The 19,982-nt window shown below is 34.4% G+C and overlaps 1 protein-coding gene across 1 annotated transcript; it reads left to right on the forward strand.

The window, feature by feature from the left end:
* Positions 1–2,976: 2,976 nt before the first annotated feature.
* LOC107738597 (regulating synaptic membrane exocytosis protein 3-like) lies at positions 2,977–12,023 on the forward strand. Its single transcript, XM_016550366.1, has 6 exons — positions 2,977–3,022; positions 4,595–4,736; positions 5,699–5,811; positions 7,145–7,246; positions 7,354–7,493; positions 8,651–12,023. The coding sequence occupies exons 1-6, from the start codon at positions 2,977–2,979 to the stop codon at positions 8,861–8,863; spliced, it is 756 nt and encodes a 251-aa protein (XP_016405852.1). The 3' UTR covers positions 8,864–12,023.
* The last annotated feature ends 7,959 nt before the right edge of the window (positions 12,024–19,982 follow it).

Raw genomic sequence — 19,982 nt, forward strand, 5'->3', positions numbered from 1 at the left:
TCACACAGCCAGACCTTTGACTTATGGCAGGGTACAACAGGGCTGACGGCACACCTCAAGAAAATGTGCTTTTCACTGCTCCCATAGTGTACAGTTACAGAAAAAATGTATGTTTTTATTGAACATTGATAGATCAACACATTTTGTGGAAGCCTTTTTTATATAGCACTTTATACAGTAGAGATTGTTTCAAAGTAGCTTCACAGTAATAAAAAGGAAAATAACAGAATCAATGATTCAGACAGTTTCAGATAAGAGACAGATGTTAAATTCTGCTGTAAAGCTGCTCTACAAAGGCAACAGTGTAGTTATGCAGCAAAGTTCACTAGCATAAGCAAAAGGCACCCAGTATTGATATAAACACTGTACTTTAATAATTGATAATTAATCATTAATAATTGTTCAAAACAATCACTTCAGCAAAGTTTTTACTATTCTCTGTTTATTTTGATAAATTAAGAAACATGTAATTGTTCAGTAAATATATACCGTCATTAAAAAAATTTTTTTTTTTTTTTTAAAGTAAAGATTCTGAAAACTTTGATGGAAATCCCGTAATAATTTAATGTGGCTTTACAGTAGTAACAATAAATATTTTATGTTATATATAAAATATATATATATAAATATTATGGCTTTTATAGAATATATTTAAATTTCTATTTATTATCTTGCCTTTAGCCCCAACAGCAGGTGCGCTTTTTGTCCCAAAAACAATATTTTTACATATTCTTCAGTTACTGAAAACCTGTTGATTGAATTACCTCGAACAAAACTAAAAATCATTAACAAGACATTTGTCTTCAAATATTTTCTGTAATTTTATTGATTCTCATTTGCTACATTAATCTATTCTAAAACATAAAAAAAAAACATTCATTAGCTCAAATTAGTGCAGAATCAACTTTGTATTGCTGCAAATCCGCAGGGAGTTTGATTGACAGGTTATCTGACCAATTAAAACACAGAATCTGCCTTTTTTTTTTTCGACAAACAAACCAGACAGGAGAGTAGATTAGCGTCGGTGGACTTGAAGTTGAAAAATGGTGTGTATTGATGTCTTTCCACGGTTGAAACAAGTACCTTCTGATGTTCATTCATGTTTATTTAATGCTATAACTAGTAAAGAGAAAGAGATGATCGGTTCACGTGTCGCTTTAACTGAGGCGCTGCAGTGATCTGTCACGACACATCTAAGAGCCACAAAACAGTATTTGTTGTTTTAATTTCTTTAAAAAAAGACTAAATTAGTTTCATACCTAAAGTAACCTGCTCAGTCTTGTCTGTCGGAGTGTTGTCAGTGTCGTCTTTGCTTCGCAATGTATTTTTCACTGCATGAGAACCAGCCTGGTCTCATTGTTTATACGTAGGTATTAATACGTAACATTTACAAGCACAAAACGTACATTTTTGTACGTTTTTATTGATGCTAAAATGTACAATTTAGATGTATTTCAATGTTTAAAACGTACAAATCGCTACGTATTTTTAGCTAAAAACGTAAAACTTTTACGTACCTTTTATATCAAGAAATTCGTATCAATGCTTTTTTATCATTTTATCAATAAGCGATTTAAATGATATAATAAATTATATCAATAAATAGGCTATAATACTTACCTGAACAGTAATGTTAGTAGACCTTCATGGAAAAGTTAAAGCACAATTTATTTCATTTGTATCCTTGTTTTACTTTATTTTTTGTTCATGTTCTTATGTATCTTATGTATATTAAACACTAAAAATGCCTGCACACTGGTGCATTTACAAATTGATGTTTTATTCATTTCATTAAATATTTATTTTACATTTCAGAATATAAAGCAATGTTAATTTAGCTCTTAATTTGTGCCTCAAATATATATATATATATATAAAACAAAAAGTACCGATCAGAATACCGTTACCGTAAGTACCGGATTGATAAGCAGTATCAGTAGTAATACCATTAATACCTTAACGATACCCATCCCTATTTTTAGGTGTCGTCAATACGTTAGTATTGTACGTTTAAATGCTGAAAATACGTATTTGTACGTTTAGATGCTGAAAATGCGTCAGTATTGTACGTTTTAGTGCCTGTAAAAACGTAAGTAAATGTACATTTTGTAGAACCACATTTTACATAAAATGCATACAAATTATCATGAGATCATGTTGCAAGAACATGATATGTGGCGTGAGAGCGGCATGGCTTGTCTGACATAGCAAGAATTACTAAGAGGGCGGGTTTTGTGAAGGGTCAATTGTGTCAAGAATCAAGCAAATTTTCACATTTTCACTTGAAAGAATGTTTATAAAAAATACTGTGGTGAGTTTTTGTGTCATTTAGTGGTTTAAAGGAGAATAAAATCAAATGCGGCTTTCACCATGGTGCACCTTTAGCCCAGTTGAACTCCATATTCTGCCCAGTTTGACATGTTAACTTGCTCCTAAGTGCCTCAAACAAAACTTTGAATGTCTTTGAAAGATGTGAAGCCAAGAACCTGGTAAATAGCACTTTTATACATATTATTATTTATACATATTATAGCAGCATAATATCAACCCAGTACTCTGTAAAAGCAGTTTGGTTTTCCAGCGGGCAGATCAGAGCTTGCTATTTCCAAAAGTGCTCTCAGTTTTTGTGTGCAGTGTGCATTTGCTTTTTCTTGTCGCTTTTGGAGCTCTGCAGCATGGGGACCACCCTAGTGTGCACTTGATAATGGATGTAGCACTTTATAACTCCCGGGTGACTTGCAACGGGAGCCTTCTGGGAACATGAAACATGAAGGTTTTTAGTTCGAAAGTTAAATTTAGCATTGTTTATTATCACCTACTGTGTTTTTGATGAGCCCTGTTACAAATTTAACCACCATTTTCATGTGGTTTATCTCTTCTGATTTCCATATTTGGTGCTTGAGGACAAAAGCAAAAGCATTTGAGGGATCATCATGCTCTTCTGCTATGTCTGGATTGATTGTTTGGCAGGAAAGCATGTCAGCTAAATTCAGCAGCTGTAAACAGCTGGAAGTCACGCAGAGTATGAATACAGAAGAGTTTACATTAGTACCCGAGTAAATGACTGCTGGTATGAAATATGACTAGACTATATAAGCTCAGCTGTCTTTTTCATAAACACTTGAGCTGTTCATGCAGTGTGGTTTTACATGGCATTCAATTTTAGGAGTTTACATCTGTGCCACTTTCCATTGCACCTCAATGTCTGTGACTTTTTTCAAGTATTAAAAGCATAAAGGTCTTGACCTTCCTGACTGTATTGTAATCATACAATTATATAATTTTGATATAATCGATTGAAATGATATTTAATTAATTGCATTAAAAACATTTTAAACTATTAACTAATTTCTCATTGCTTGTGACACCATTATTTAACATCATCAGATTAAAACGGTTTTCTTACACATTTTAGTGTTGATTGCATTCATGAAGCATAGCCATTCAACTCTGCTATTGTGTGACTGAGATAATATTATAGCTTTTATTCATATTTTGAATAACTTCTTTGAAATTTCTTTTGGTTGGATTTTAAAGTTTTAGTCATTTTTATCCCATTTTTAATGTGTCATTTTTACTCCAGTTAAACTAAATGAAAATGAGAAATGTTTCTAACTATCTGAAATAAAATAAGTTCTTTTTTTAAGTAACTTATTTCAGTTTAAATTTATTTTATTGTTTTATTTCAAATGTTTTTATTTTTTTAATTTAACTACAATAACCCTGTTCTGTTATTATAGGAAGACAGTCAAACACGTTTTATTTAAAAAAAACAAAAACTTTTGATCCCAAATTTGCTGACCCCTGTTGAGTGACAGCTTCTTTTAGGCTAAATATGCAACCCTGTTACTCTCCAACGCATTTACCCTTTAGAGTGTTTTTTATTTCTGTTTATTTATTATTATTAATTTATATATTTTAAAATTTTGTTTTGATATTTAATGTGTATTGCTAATAAAATGCGAAATGATACAAAAGTTTCATCTAGACATGTTGGTAAGAGGGTTGCAAAAACGGCAAAACCCTTAAAAGTGAATAAAAATTTAACAATTTAATGTTTAGTTTGACCTCCTGAGGTTGACAACCAGCATTTCTGACAACTCATTTCACTGTTCATTTGCTGAAAAATGAAAGAATATACACTCACCGGACACTTTATTAGGTATACCTTTCTAGTACCAGATTGGACCCCCTTGTGCCTTCAGGACTGCTTTAATTTTTCGTGGCAAGGTGCTGGAAACACTCTTCCATACTGATATGACAGCATCACGCAGTTGCTGAGATTTGTTGGCTACACATCCATGATGCAAATCTCTCGTTCCACCACATCCCAAAGGTGCTCTATTGGACTGAGATCTGGTGACTGTTGAGGCCATTTGAGTATAGAACTTCAGCAGAATGTCTTGACCATGTGCATGCCTAAATGCATTGAGTTGCTGCCATGTGATTGGCTGATTAGATATTTGCAGTTGAACAGTTGTACCTATTAACTTGGCCAGTGAGTGTATATATTTTTAAGGAGTTTCCTCCCAAGAGTTTGGTGCCCTATTCATGGAAAGTGAGCAGGGTTGCATATGTGTGTGTTTTTGTGTAGATGGTGGAACAAAGAAGCTGCGCAGCACCATCCGGCGAAGCACAGAGACAGGCATCGCAGTGGAGATGAGGAACCGTGTCACACGGCAGGGCAGTAAGGACTCGACAGATGGCAGCACCAACAGCAACAGCTCTGATGGGACGTGAGTGTGACCCACCACCTCACACATTTAATCACTGCATCCGAATGCACTTAGATCTCACAAAACATGTCCACATTTCAAAATCAAAAGAAAAAAAGATGTAATATTTTGCATAAAATAAGCAGAAACCTATTTTTAGGACCACAGCTGTTTAGTTTTACTTAGATCATAAATTAAAGGCAGTACAACAGTATTTTACAATTTTAATGATATGATATGATAACATATTTGTTTCACATTACAGCAGGAAATGTGTTTAATTGCCATGAAAATAATGTCACAATTCAAATATGGTGCAGTACGATTAGAACTGCAACAACTAATTGATAAAATATGTAAATAATGAGTAATAATTAAAAAAGGAATAAAATGATTACATTTGTATTAAATATATATAATTATATATAAATATATTTAATATATGAACATAACACATTTTTCTTAAATATATGCATGCATGTGTGTGTGTATTTATATATACATAATAAACATACACAACACACACACAACATATATTATGTAAACAAAACTTTTATTTTGGATGCGATTAATCGCGATTAATCATTTGACAGCACTACTATATATATTATATATATATATAGGGCTGTCAGTCGATTACAATTTTTTATCTAATTAATTACTTGTCGAAAATTAAAAGAACCAAAGACTTAAACTACTTCAGTCTGTGTGCACTGAATTTATTTAATACACGAGTTTCACAATTTGAGTTGAATTACTGAAATAAATGAACTTTTCCATGACATTCTAATTTATTGAGATGCACCTGTATACTCAGATCTTGACATGTTTCATTAGACTCACTCATCTGTGTGTAATGTGAGGTACTGTCACAGTAAATGATGAAGTAGCACTATATATTGTACTGGTTAGAAACAAACCTGCCTTGTATTGATGAGTTTGATTGATCACACATTTCACACATCACACCGGGTGTATTTCAGCTTCATCTTCTCCACCACTCGCCTTGGCCCTGAGAGCCAGTTCAGTGACTTCCTGGACGGTCTTGGTCCCGCTCAGATAGTGGGGCGGCAGACATTAGCCACACCGCCAATGGGTAAGATGCCTGCATACTGGCCAGAATACACTCAAATACAACAATTACCATCAGGTTCATAAAAAAATCATATTTAGCATTTTTATTCTGGATTCATATGAAAATTGTTACTCATTACTACATGTAATAAGTTAATGTTTATGTACATAATTATATTTAAGTAAATACATTCATGTATTTTAAATACCAAATTGCTACTTTATCATTACAAATGTGCAATAAGTAATATATTCAAAATACATGAGATACAAGTTTCAACAGAAATGACATTAAAGTATATTTTAGTTTGTCGCCAATGGGTAAGACGCCTGCATACTGGCCAGAATACACTCAAATACAACAATTACCATCAGGTTCATAAAAAAATAATATTTAGCATTTTTATTCTGGATTCATATGAAAATTGTTACTCATTACTACATGTAATAAGTTAATGTTTATGTACATAATTATATTTAAGTAAATACATTCATGTATTTTAAATACCAAATTGCTACTTTATCATTACAAATGTGCAATAAGTAATATATTCAAAATACATGAGATACAAGTTTCAACAGAAATGACATTAAAGTATATTTTAGTTTGTCATAAATGCATTCAAGAGTACACGTTCATAAGTTCTACTTATGTGGGTCAGAAGAAGTGCTTTAAAGTTAAGCTAAATAATAATAAATAATTCAAGTATAATGCATTTTTACTGAATTGCAAGTACGATTAAGAGATTAAGTTCTGAAAACATTTAAGTTCAGAAACCATCAAGTTCATAATTATATTACAATCCTGTAAATAAAAAAGGGTTATTTTGCATTTTTGTTTTACTGACTGCCAAACATAAAAAAAATTGCTTTTTTCGTACGAATAGACGATCAAATTGAGCACATTGCTATGTGGGGTATAATGTAGTACACTAAATAATCCATGAAAATAGGGCACAATATACTATATTAATATGAAGGATTTGTCCAAATTGATTTTTATGGGAGTTTTACCTGTATTTTTGAGCATAGTATATGCACAATATAAACTGTAGAAATAATATTGTACTGTGCTGTTCTGTATCACTCCGTGGCACTCAGCTGATTGTCAATCAGTTTATCTGCATAATCACCAGGTCTGATAAATGTCAACCTTTTCAAGAGCTCATGGTGACTGAACTGGAGTTACTGACTTGTTAGACATAATAATACCTTTCTAATTCCTTCTTTTATGATCAAACATCAAGGCAGAAACTCTCAGGAGTGGAGGTTGTGTCTTGTTCTTTGTCTCCACCTGCTGTTGATTGATCCCATTGCAAGAAGGCTTTCATAAGAGTATGGTTTCCTCTGTTTAGGTGATGTTTACATCGGTGTGGTGGATAGAGGGGGTCAGTTAGAGGTCGAGATCACGCAGGCCCGAGGTCTGACCCCTAAACCAGGCTCAAAGAACATTCAAGGTAACCCACCGTTAAACATGATTGAGTTGGATCATTTTATTCACATTACCATGTTAGGTAAGAACACAGAACACTGTTTCATCATTGGGTGTTTTCTTCTCTATCAGCAACATATGTAAAGGTTTATGTCCTGGAGAATGGAATGTGTCTCGCTAAGAAGAAAACCAAAGTGGTGAAGAAAACCCTGGATCCAACCTTCCAGCAATCCCTGATGTTTGACGAGAGCCCGCAGGGGAAAATGCTGCAGGTATTCAGTCAAAATCACTCCAGCTGTCCTTCACAAACACATTCTTTAGAAAACAGCATACTAGCATCTAAATACACAGCGGTCCCAAAAAAGTATTTAAGGCCATAAAACATTTTGACAGTCGTGCACAGTCTTATTTGAAACACAGGAGTGTTTTGATATAACTGTCTACTGTTTTACACAATTCATATTTTGTACAGCCTTTGTAGTGTAAAATATAATCTTAAAATATTGAATATGATCAAACACTTAAAAATAACATTAAAGCCTCTATCAGAATAATTAACACAAATAGTAGTGTAATTTAAAACCTTACTATTTAATATTTATTATTATTATTTAATATGAATTAATACAGTAATATATATATACATATATATGGTTACAATATTGATCTTAATTTATTTTAATATTTAATTTTTTAATTTTTTAATAGTATTTTATGCTGACCAAGGCTGCATTTATTTGATTAAACATGCTGTAGAAACAGTAATATAGTGAAATATTATTAGAATTTAAAACAACTCTTTCTTTTTGAATATATTTTTAAATTATTATATAATTTATTGCTGTGATCAAAGCTGAATTTTCAGCATCATTACTCCAGTCTTCAGTGTCACATTATTCTTCAGAAATCATTCGAATATGATAATTTGCTGCTTAAGAAACATTTCTTATTGCTATCAGTGTTGAAAACAATTGTGATGCTTAATATGTTTGTGGAAACTGTTTTCAAGATTTTTCAAGATTCTTTGATGATAAGAAATTCGAAAGCAACAGCATTTATTTGAAAGATATGCTTTGTAACATTATAATATGTATTTACTACACCTTTTGCTGAAAGGGGTCCTTGCTGAAAGTATAATTTCTTTAAAAAAAAATCTTACTGATCCCAAACTTTTAAATTGCCTTGTTTATGGCAGAAAATGTTAATAAAAAAAAAAAAATGTACTGGTCAAAATTAAGACAAAAACTACATTGTGACATTTTTTAAATGTGTCCAAAAATTAAGACACACTTAAAAATGTATGAATGTCATTGCATTACATAAGAAACTCAAATCAAACCAAGTGCAAATGCTAAAGTATATTTAGGGCCACTCTATATTTAACCTCTCCACATACTGATCCTTCATTTGTAACCTTTAACCTCTCCAGGTGATCGTGTGGGGCGATTACGGCCGCATGGACAGCAAGTGTTTCATGGGAATGGCTCAGATCCTCCTGGATGATCTGGATCTGACGTCGATGGTGGGCGGCTGGTACAAGCTCTTCCCCACCTCCTCTCTGGCGGACCCCAGCATCGGCCCCCTGACGCGCCGACTCTCCCAGTCCTCGCTCGAGAGCGCCACCAGCCCCTCTTGCACCTAGAAACATCCACGTCCCCTTCTAAATATGCCCGTCTTCTCTATCTCTACGTGTGTATCTTTGTTCAATATACCCCGTCACTGACCCCAAACGCATGAACACACACCCTGATAGATACAGCCAACTCGCCCGGGGCTGGAACGCTCCTCTTTACCGATACAGATATTAAGAGTTGGATACAAATCAGGCGTGACACACATAACACACACACATACACACACACCCTCGCAGATGGATATGGGTGTAACCAGCAACATGCAGTCATAGGGTTGTGAAAAAGCAGTCACGGCTGGTTACATACAGATCCATTGTCTGCAGGTCAACCAATAGGGGCATTTAATAAACCCGCCGAGAAATATTCCTGACAATGTAGCATTCGTGTTGACGTCACGTCACACAGGAAGCAGAATGGGTAGTTTCTAGTAGTTTCCAGACCCTCGAGGGTCAGTCATTTCTCTATGCCAAACCCGAACAAAGTTTTATTTTTTAAAAACCAAAGCAATTCTTATTATCTGTAGTGTTATATTATAGAGTATGGATATGTAGCAGAGTCAGTGACTTAGATGAGATGCAAAAAACAAAGACGTGTTAGAAAAACTCATAAGGTGCGGTCACGTTAGCGAAATTTTGTTCGCAAAGGAATCCATTTTCAGTTGTCGATAGTGTAGCGACGTATTAAGTCACTTTCATACCAAGCAACTTTTGGCGTGGCAATTTCGCATGACCAACTTGAAGACGAACGAAACCTGCATCGCGACTTTTTCGCTCCTTGCGCGAAATGGATTCCTATAGAAATGACTGGAATTCGCCTGTAAAATTTCAGTAAATGTGATCATACCTACATTCACAATTAAACTTTTAAAGGGCAGGGCTTTACTCCACATGTCAGGTTATTTATTAGAAATGCACACGATTCCTGTCGCATAAAGTAGCGTATTCTTTTTTTCCTTTTCGGAGAGCTGAATAAATAAATATATAGATCGCTATTTGTGTTTATGTATTTATCGACTGAATTCTGCACGTTAACTCGCAACCCTTGTTGAGCAAAATATGTAAAGTGCTATTTTAAGCTTGCCTTTAAAATTACGTAGACTTATAGACGGTAGGTTATTTATTTTGCTAATGTTTCAATCTCACTTTTTGTCTGAACAACACCATCTGCACCGAGCTGCAGACGTAGTCGAGGGAATCGAACCCTCCCTCCTGTTAAACCAGCAACCCTCATACACAGCTGCATTGTGGGATACACCGAACGGTGTCCGCTGGCAAGCAAGAAAACTTTTCTTGTAGCAAGTAGCGAAGCTTTCTGGGAAGTTGGAGCCGCATTAGACTTTACCGCCTCAAGTAGTTTTGGGTTTCTTTCTACCAGCATTTGGAACTGTTAAAGGCCTTTCCCATTCCCTGTTACTCTCAGGAGGTCATGCTGAACAAAAACACACACACACACAACAATATGAGGACTGGTGATGGGGTCGCGCTCTCTCAACAGGATCTTGAAGTCCAAAACGAATGGTATTCTATAAACTCCTGGACACTTTTTTTTTTGGTCTTTCGAACCATTGTGACTATTCCTGTCCAATCAGCAGTCTTCTTTAGCTTCGTCTCTGAAGCTGAGTGGCTCTAGACGGTTTCTTCAGTCGATCTTCGGTGTTATGGAGACTTGTGGAAGGAAAGCAGCACTGTAGGTAAAAAACGAAGTACTCTTGTCAGCCTCCTAGATTTGTTTTCATAGCTTCTCTAAATATATCAGAGCCGGAGAAGGTACCATACATATCATAGTATCTGTGTACCAGTTTATTCATGTCAAATCAGTCACATATTTCTGCAGAGGTGATGGCATTTGTGACACTATCGGTAAGAACCAGAACATTATTCATTTCTAAATTCCCATATGGATCATTTGCCAAATCATTAAAGACGTTTGTATAATTCAATCTGTTTAAACTCTCTTTGATGGAAGCACACAAACTCTATTGTAGATGGATCTGCTTTTAAAGGCGGATTATGAGACCGTCAGCAAACCGTTTCATCTGATTTATCATTTTGAATCGCATCAGCGTTTGAAGTATTTTAGTGTTGTGTTTTGTACATGCTGTTTTTTTTTTCTATCTGCCAATGTCACTGCTACACTGGTCAAGATGTACAGCACAAAATGTCACCATTTATCTGGATGTTCATAAGAAAGTGTGCCTCACATTCCATACTTTCAAAATCTCTTGTTTTTATTATCCTAGGCCATTCCATCAATGCACTTTACAGTACATGCACACGTTTCAATGCATTTGGTAAGATGTAGATACTATAAAACACTTAATTTTCGTAATGAATGGTCATGTTCATATAGAGATTTATCTTTAAATCCTGAGAAACGTTTAGTCGTTGCTTGTGTCTTTATTTATCTTTTCTCTGTTCATTTAGATGTTTTGCTTCACAAAGAATCTTTAAGGACAATTTCAAAAACGGCTGAATCAGAAGACACGCTGTGCACACTATATATATAGTTGCATTTTAATTGTTTCTGTAAGGCCAAAAGTATAAGTTGGACCAAAAAATGGGACTTTACACTTTCTTACTTTCATCCGAAACTGCAAAATATGTATTTTACCCATGCCAGATTTAACATATTTACAATATCTTACTTTTCAGCCCGTCGTTGTTGTTCAAGCTCGGAGGTTTTACCTTTAAACATACAAAAAGAGTTTCTGCTATCTTTCACATACATGTCTTGCTTCTTTTGTATTTGCACAAGTTTGATTGTGTTGCACCTTTGTCTTTTTCACTAACAGACAAATGTCTGTACATTAAATTAGGAACAAAAAATTACTTCTTAATTCTAATTTAAGACGAAATTATATTACAGTACTGAAAACAAATTGTATTTGCAGCTGAATGTTTGTCCTTGGTAAACACATATGAAATTACTATTAGATATTGATATTTTTTCTATGTGATTTTACGTACTTGGAAATTTGGGATAATATACGTGTCCCTTTACTGTACAATGAAGTAGTTACAAAATCTTACTGGTCTTGCATTTTTGCAAAATGAAAAGAGTCTGAATGCATGAATATTTGTACTGTACTGCTCTATTTTTCCAGGTGTAGTGGATGGATGTAGATTGTTGCAGTCCATAGCTAAACCAAATGCAACATTAACAAAAAAATTAAAATATCTAGATTTGCCGCTTCCAGATTTCTGTGGTTTGGATGCGTTTTGATATTTTAACATGGAATGAGAACGATCAGATCTGTTTTGTGCTGACAGTGATCAGATACACACTGTAAAAAATAAGTGTAATTTTAACTGTAAAATTTTGTAAAAACGCTACGGAAGAAAACTGTTAATAGGTTAACAGTAAGTTCCCGTACTATATACAGGGAAAAACTGTAAAATATCTAACCAGACATTTCATGTAATTTTACAGTAAAATGCTGTTAATTTTACAGTTTTTAGAAGTAAAAATAACAAATCAATGTATAATTTACAGTCGAAAACTGTAAACTGATATTTCCAGAATTCCCTGCATGACACTCCACATTTGAAAGTATTTTGTTTAAATAATCATGTTTTTTTAATAGTTTTTGTTATTAGTTATGTATATTTGGGCTTTATGTTACATCTTCTGTTGTTTAATGGAAGTTTAATGCATTATTTAAGTATCATGTGTGTTACCATGATGGTGTTTTGTGTTTGCATGAATGACTCTGTGCACCTTCTATATATTAGTATATGCTTCTGCTTGTGGCGAAGCTACTTGTGATGAGCTTTGATTCTTCATGTGGCTTTCTCTTTTACCACCTGCATTATTATGGTGGTTGTCAGTATGTTAAAGGTACAAAACAGATTTTAATAGCAGTGTGCATTGTTGAATTTACTGGTTTACATTAAAATTTTCTTGTTTGTAAATTACAGTTTTATACTGTTTTATACTGGTTTTTGGCCGTAAATGTGTTTACAGTTTTTCTGTATTTTTTACAAAATTATTCTGGCAACCACAGCTGCCAAAATTATTTTGTAAAAACTACATAATTTTTTTTACAGTGCAGCTAACAAATGCTTCTGTGATGTGTTGATAATCTGTAAATACAAATCTTTGAGTATGATGTTGTAACTTCTGAATAAGATACCAGAAAATGTGGCTGGCATCTGGTTTGTTTAAATGCTCGGTGTTGAACTATACGTCATGCTTTTATATGCGAGATCACTTCATGCTTTTCAGTTCATACATGGTGAAGTCTGAAGAGTCTTTCTTGGCAGTTTTATGGCATGTGCAGTTTATGTGTGAGTGTAAGTGACACCAGCCTGACTGGGGAATGATCTTAATACACTGAAATACAGATGTAAGATGAATAAACCTGACAACAATGTGTTGTCTGTGTGGGCCAACAATCATAGCGGAAACAGTTGGATGTGATCAACCTGGTATTCATGCTTACTTTTTTATTTGCATTCAGAAATGGAGAGTAGATTGTAAAACTGAGAATGAGGTGTAAATTTGAACATTTATTTGATGAGATTTCGCTTCGTCAGGTACTGTATAATGTATATAAATTATATAAATGTTGACAGATTGCTATAATTTCAAATAGGAATGTAATCCCTTTACATCTTTCTGGGCCAGTTAAAGGAATAGTTCACCCAAGATCCGGCCATCCAAGATGTAGATGACTTTGTTTCTTGGAGAAATGTAGCATTACATCACTTGTTCACCAATGGATCCTCTGCAGTGAATGGGTGCCGTCAGAATGAGAGTCCAAACAGCTGATACAAACATCACAATAATCCACAAGTAATCCACACCAGTCCATTAGTTAATTTGCATATTTCTCTCCTGATTCAGACAAGACAAAGAGGGCTCATATTTTAGTAATGGTTTGAAGTTAAAACCATCATAATGATGGATTTGTTTCCTACAAACATGCAGCTTTCAGTTTCACAAGACGTTAATTGATGGACTGGAGTGGTGTGGATTACTTGTGGATTATTGCGATGTTTTTATCAGCTGTTTGGACTCTCATTCTGACGGCACCCATTCACTGCAGAGGATCCATTGGTGAGCAAGTGATGGAATGTTAAATTGATCCAAAACAGTTCCCATGAAGAAACAAACTCATCTACATCTTGGATGGCCTGAGGCTGAGTAAATTTGAAGCAAATTTTCATTTTTGGGTGAACTATTCTTTTAAACCCTTGTGAAGTCTTTTTATGAACCCCTAATACTGTTTTTGTTACGTTTGTGAACAAATATAAAGAATAATGAGTATATATTGAGCTCTTATCTTATTTTTGTAAAATGAATTATCTTACAGAGTGGTTTGTTGGATGAAAGGCGGTGGCTTGTTTATTGCCTTACTTGAGAGATTATATAAGGCTTAGACATGTTACTGAAAGCCGTGAGTGTTTTGCTTTGATATTATTAATGATACTGAAGTATCTCTAACTTGAATGTACGTATTAAATATTTCATGTTATTGTATTATAAAACATATTTGTTTTACAGTGTCTGAGTGACAGAATAACATCTTTACCCGGTATGTGTTGATGTTTAAAGGCTTACATGAGCACAACATCCCTAGTATCTAATTCAATCTGTTTGCTATCACAATTGATTTGAGCATTCAGTTTTGCTGAAAAACTAAGATGGATATCAGATATTAGTTGTGCCTATAGGTTAAATGTAACATTCAGTGCATGCCTGTTTTTAGTCATTTACATTATTGAGATTTGTAAAATGGTCTGGAGAAAGTAAGCATTGCATGTTTGTCTTTATTTTCTCAAAGAGCCATGCGGTGTCTTCTAAGGCACTATTTTTTGTGATCACACATAACCAAGACATGTAATAAAAAATAAAAAAAATACTTTTTAAATACTAATTTTATTCAAATTATATGATTACAACCTTGAATTTATTGTACTTTTGGGTCAGACTGTCTTTGGAAATTGATTTATTTTACAAATGCAAAGATGGTCATTTGTAGTCTGTTTTCTTATCCATGTAGCAAAGCTGTTAGCAGCTCTTTTGTTGTCACCATAAATCAGCCATTCATATTATTCATGACATTGTGAACAACACAAGACATTGTTGAGACATGCTCACCTTTGCAGACAGGTTTTCCACTTTCACAAGAGATGTAGCTACTTTGAAAATGATGTAACCCACTTCAGTTTAAGTCTTGCACTTTGAGAGAGCACGATCAAAGATTTATCAGAGCAAAAGTAGCCCCCAAAACTTTTAGAAAATGATTTGAGCTGACAGTGCGCTGCTTCGGAATAACAGAATGGAAAAGAGAGCTGTATGGGGAAGCTGTAATTTTATACTTGTGCTTTGTAAATGTTTTCTATGTGCAGTATTTGATAATGTAAAACTGGTATTTTTGTGGTTTGTACACTGCAGAACTGATTATTTAAGGTGCACGCAGTTTTGTAAGAAAAGGTTGGGAAACTTTGACAGAAACAATTATTTTGACTGAAGCCTGTATCTGCATGCATATTGACTGCTGGAAGCTGGAGGTCAATAAATTTTATTTGAATCATCTCGTCTTTGTGTCTGAATGGAATATGTATAATTAAGTGGGTTTTAATCTTATTCTGAACCATAAAAATAAAGGTCCTTTATTGGCATCAATGGTTCCACAAAGAACCTTTACCATCCATGGAACCTTTTCATTCCACAAAAGGTTCTTTACAGTGGAAAAAGGTTCTTAGATTATTAAAATGTTCTTCACACTAAGAATTTTTTTGTTTTGTTTTTTAAAGAAATTTTCACTTAAAGGTTCTTTGGGGAACCAAAACTCATTCTTCTATGGCATCACTGTGAAAACCCCCTTTTGGAACCTTTATTTTTAAGAGTGTACTTGGGGGGGAATGGCATCTGCTCGCCCACACCACCAAACACTTAAAGGGGTCATATGATGCTGCTAAAAAGAACATTATTTGGTGTATTTGGTGTAATGAAATGTGTTTTATAGGTTATTATAGCCCTATGTTTCTGATTTTGCTTTATTTAATAAGGCACTCAAGAAAGTGCGTCATTGCTTTTAAAAATGAGATATGATAAAAGACAACAATGTTTAATAAATGTTTGCATTTAATTAGAAAATGAAGAAAACAATTCATTCAAAAAAAGGCTATTAGGCTACCCTGAATTAGCCACTGAATGCAGTTCGGGAGCGCAGAGCATAGGTTATTATAGCCCTGTTTCTGATTTTGCTTTATTTAATAAAGCACTCAAGAAAGTGCGTCATTGCTTTTAAAAATGAGATATGATAAAAGACAACGTTTAATAAATGTTTGCATTTAATTAGAAAATGAAGAAAACAATTCATTCAAAAAAAGGCTATTAGGCTACCCTGAATTAGCCACTGAATGCAGTTCGGGAGCGCAGAGAATTCATCTCGTCCAATCACAATTCGTAGCCAAACTATCTAGTTTACACTGAGCGCATTGTCAGCTGTAATAAAGTTGAGCTTACTTCGTAAAACGTTAATTTCTTCTCAGGAGTGTTTTGAATGACATATGCGATCAGACCCAGGTAGGTCATTTTGTGTTTGGAGTATCTCTTGTATTTTCTTCTGACCAGCATGTCTGCGCGCTGTCGCTGCATCTCTGAGAACATCTGATTGTGAAGCGACGAGGAGTCTGTCGTGTCGTTTGTGGCCTATATATGAAGCACACCGGCTATAGAAGATGTAGATGGCCATTCCTCGTTAAAGTCTCTTTTACATGGATGGCAGATATCACAGCATTGGCTTTAGGCTATTCAATATTGTAACATTCACAAGTTTGAAGATTATAAGAACATACTCCGAAATATAACAAAATACAAATACATTTACATTTTATTAAACAATTATTATTTAAATAAACCAGAAAATATATATTTTATTAAATAATTATTGGATTTATATGTAATCATTTTTTAATAGACTAGGCCTATTATTTGATTAAATCATTCTTGGAATTGTATTAATTTTAATATTATCTATAAATTAAAAAGCACGAGGTCCATACATTGGTAAAACATTTCTCTAATCTCAAGGTTTAAACAAGGACAATTAGCTACCAATCACAGAGCAATACAAGAGTTCTTTCTTAGCAAACAAAGCAGAACAATTTGATTCAATCTGGATCAAAACTATGAATTTCCAGCATTCCAGTGGTTTTAGTCATGAGACATGAATTCACATGCAGTGTTAAAGTGCAAATGAATTACTTGCTAAAGGGTCTATTAAACAGGATTGTCAATGGTTTAAATTATTACGACACAACTCAATATGCTTTGCTTAATTAAGTTGGCTTGAGAAATCCAACTTACTGATATACTATTTAATCTTATTATTATTATTATTATTATTATTCTGAGCCAAAATTTAAACACTATCTCCTCCTAGAGCTTTCAAGCTACAACCACCAAACTTGGGTCAGACCTTCAGACTGGTCTAACTCGGTGTGCTATATCTTTTTTGTAAGTGATCCGACTTACGGTTTTCGTAAACCAGACCATCAAAACCACCTAAAATCCCATAGACTTTCATTGAGGGGGTGAAAACTTTTATACAATAAGACTTATGGTATATTTAAGCTGTCTACTCCTATAGCAAAGCTTAACAACTCCCTACTGTAAAAAAAACAAAAAAAAAACAGCTAAAACCAGCCTAAGCTGATTGGCTGCTTTGGTTGGTCTCCCAAGCTGGTTTTAAAGTGATTTTGGCTACTTTTTTGCTGGTCAGGCTGGTCTTAGCTGGTCAAGCTGGGAGACCTGTTAAAAGACCAATCTAAGTTTAAACCAGCTAAGACTAGACAGCCAGCCTAGGGAAAAAAAAAAATAATAATTTTCTGAATCAGCTAACATGCTAGAAACATGCTAGCAACATGCTAGTAACTTACTAATTATGTTAACAACATGCTAATCACGCTAGAATCATGCTAGCAACATGCTAATCATGCTAGAATCATGCTAGCAACATGCTAATTAATGCTAGAAACGTGTGTTCCCACTCTGTCCCAAACTTCAATTTCAACAATTAAAATTAAAGTTTAAGCTTTTCAAAGCTATTTCAAACTTTCAGACAAGGCTTTCTCAAGCCAACTTCTGCGAACTTTACTCATCTAGTTGATTTTCAACAGTGATCTAGCATATTTTAAGTGACGCTGAAAAAGCAACTGTATTTCCATCATATTCACAATAACTTTAGTTTTCTTTTATGTCTGCAGTTGTTGAACTAATGTTGTGTAGGGTGACCATACATGCCATTTTCCCAGGACGCGTCCTGGCCAGGATTTCTATATTGCCTAAAATATCTAGGTTTTGGCTTTGTTTGCGTGTGCAGACCGATCGGTGTATGACATCAAAGTACCATACAGACGGTTATGCTTTCGAAACGCTCTCGAGGTACTTTGATGTCAAACACTGATCGGTCTGAGCCGCACTGCTTTTAAGTCGAACATCATGGATGCCCTGGGGGTGCATCGCTTTCCCACCTTCTCACACGCCATGATTGGTCCATTATGTACAATGCTTGCATGTTATTGGTCATATTGGTCAACGATCATTACCTTCAGCAAGCATGAAAACAGGAAAACAAAGCCAAAACAAATCCTGGCCAGGACGCGTCCTGGGAAAATGGCACGTATGGTCACCCTAGTGTTGTGGTAAATTCACCTTCCTCAGGTACATCCTGTTTATTCTTGTTCACAAAATAGCGTTGGTTTGTCTTGCCATTTCACCGATTTGAGACGTCTAAAATGTTCAGGCTTTTAGATAAAACATCTGGTAAAACTACTAGCATTATATTCAATAAACGCATGGATATTTAGAAATGTCAAACAGTGATTCATGTGACAAAGATTTGAAATCCCGCTTTAAGATTTTACCCTGGCCCTGTTTGGCGCTGTCGTCATGTGGCGGGTCATGACGCAGATTGTGGGAGGACCAAATAATCGAGAACGTGCTAGGCAGTTCAATTCATTTTACAGAATCGATTCATTTGAACACTTCATTTTTGATTCATTCATTTTAAGTCAGATACAAACAACAGAATCAAGTATTGACTCGCTGAGAACATGTTGATACATGTTGGGGAAAGGGGAATTTCCACAATTTGTATTTTGAATGTTATTATTTAGTTTATTTAGTTAAGGTTATTCCTCTTTGTCATAGTTATGTGATATCATTTAGGCATAATGGCTTTGTGTTTAAACTGTAACATTAGCTGTGTTTTCTGTTAATTGGAGCATGATTATTAACAATTAGATATAACAACAATCAGTGTTATAAAACAAAGCTATTAAAGGTTAATGACAGCCAAATAAAGGTTAATGCACATGGCAGCCAAATAAAATTGTCAAATTTTTTAGTTTTAACCAAAATAAATTAAAATATGAACAAACTTTATAGACATGTTTGGATATTTGTCCCAGGATCCATTAACAGACTAGCCTACATAAAATTCCAATGGCACAGTAAGTAACGTTTATCTTGTAACATTTCTGAGCAGCTGCTTTTCGGCAGTTATTATTAAGAGCAGCTGTTTTCGCCCAATTTTATGCAACAAATCTTATAGTTAAAAGTATCAAGTTTTAGTCACATTGGTTCGTTCATTCATTTGATGAATCAAGCGTTATCAAGGCTTTGTGTAATAATGCATTCAAGACATGTCGGATAGATCGTATTTACGAGTTGAACGCACATGAACGCCACCACAAAGTCGTTATTACGAGTGGGAAACTCGAAATTTTCTTTAAGCCCCGAGTTTCCGAGTTGGGGCCGTGTCAATGAGAAACATGGCAGAATCGATAGATGCAATGTCTGTAGTTGACGGTAAATTTTTGTTTAAATTGATAGTTTAGTTGTCCTATAAACTTAAATTGGTCATGTTCTTGTTACGCAGCTAGTTAATGAAATCCAAGTTAAAAAATGCTATCATTTTTGCACCTATAGGTGAAAAATCTTTTGATTTGCCATGTTGCATTTAGCTAACAGCTTTTTTTAATCTCTGTATTTTAGCATTTGTTGATGCTGAAAATCAGTTATACTGGGATCCTGGTTTAAAAAAAATATAAAAAACACAAAACACACCTGATGCGAATTCTTTGCTCTTCATTTTCTATAAGCAGAGTTAAC

The sequence above is a fragment of the Sinocyclocheilus rhinocerous genome, unplaced genomic scaffold (assembly GCF_001515625.1).
Source record: "Sinocyclocheilus rhinocerous isolate Xijiao unplaced genomic scaffold, SAMN03320098_v1.1 scaffold525, whole genome shotgun sequence".
NCBI classification, from domain to species: Eukaryota; Metazoa; Chordata; class Actinopteri; order Cypriniformes; family Cyprinidae; genus Sinocyclocheilus; species Sinocyclocheilus rhinocerous.

What these genes read in the sequence shown, in the direction of transcription:
- LOC107738597 (XM_016550366.1), top strand. Translation starts at nt 2,977, where the DNA reads ATGTCAGCTAAATTCAGCAGCTGTAAACAGCTGGAAGTCACGCAGA. An exon ending in AGCAACAGCTCTGATGGGAC is followed by an intron (nt 4,737 to 5,698) that starts GTGAGTGTGACC and finishes GGTGTATTTCAG; the next exon opens with CTTCATCTTCTCCACCACTC. An exon ending in AGGCTCAAAGAACATTCAAG is followed by an intron (nt 7,247 to 7,353) that starts GTAACCCACCGT and finishes CTTCTCTATCAG; the next exon opens with CAACATATGTAAAGGTTTAT.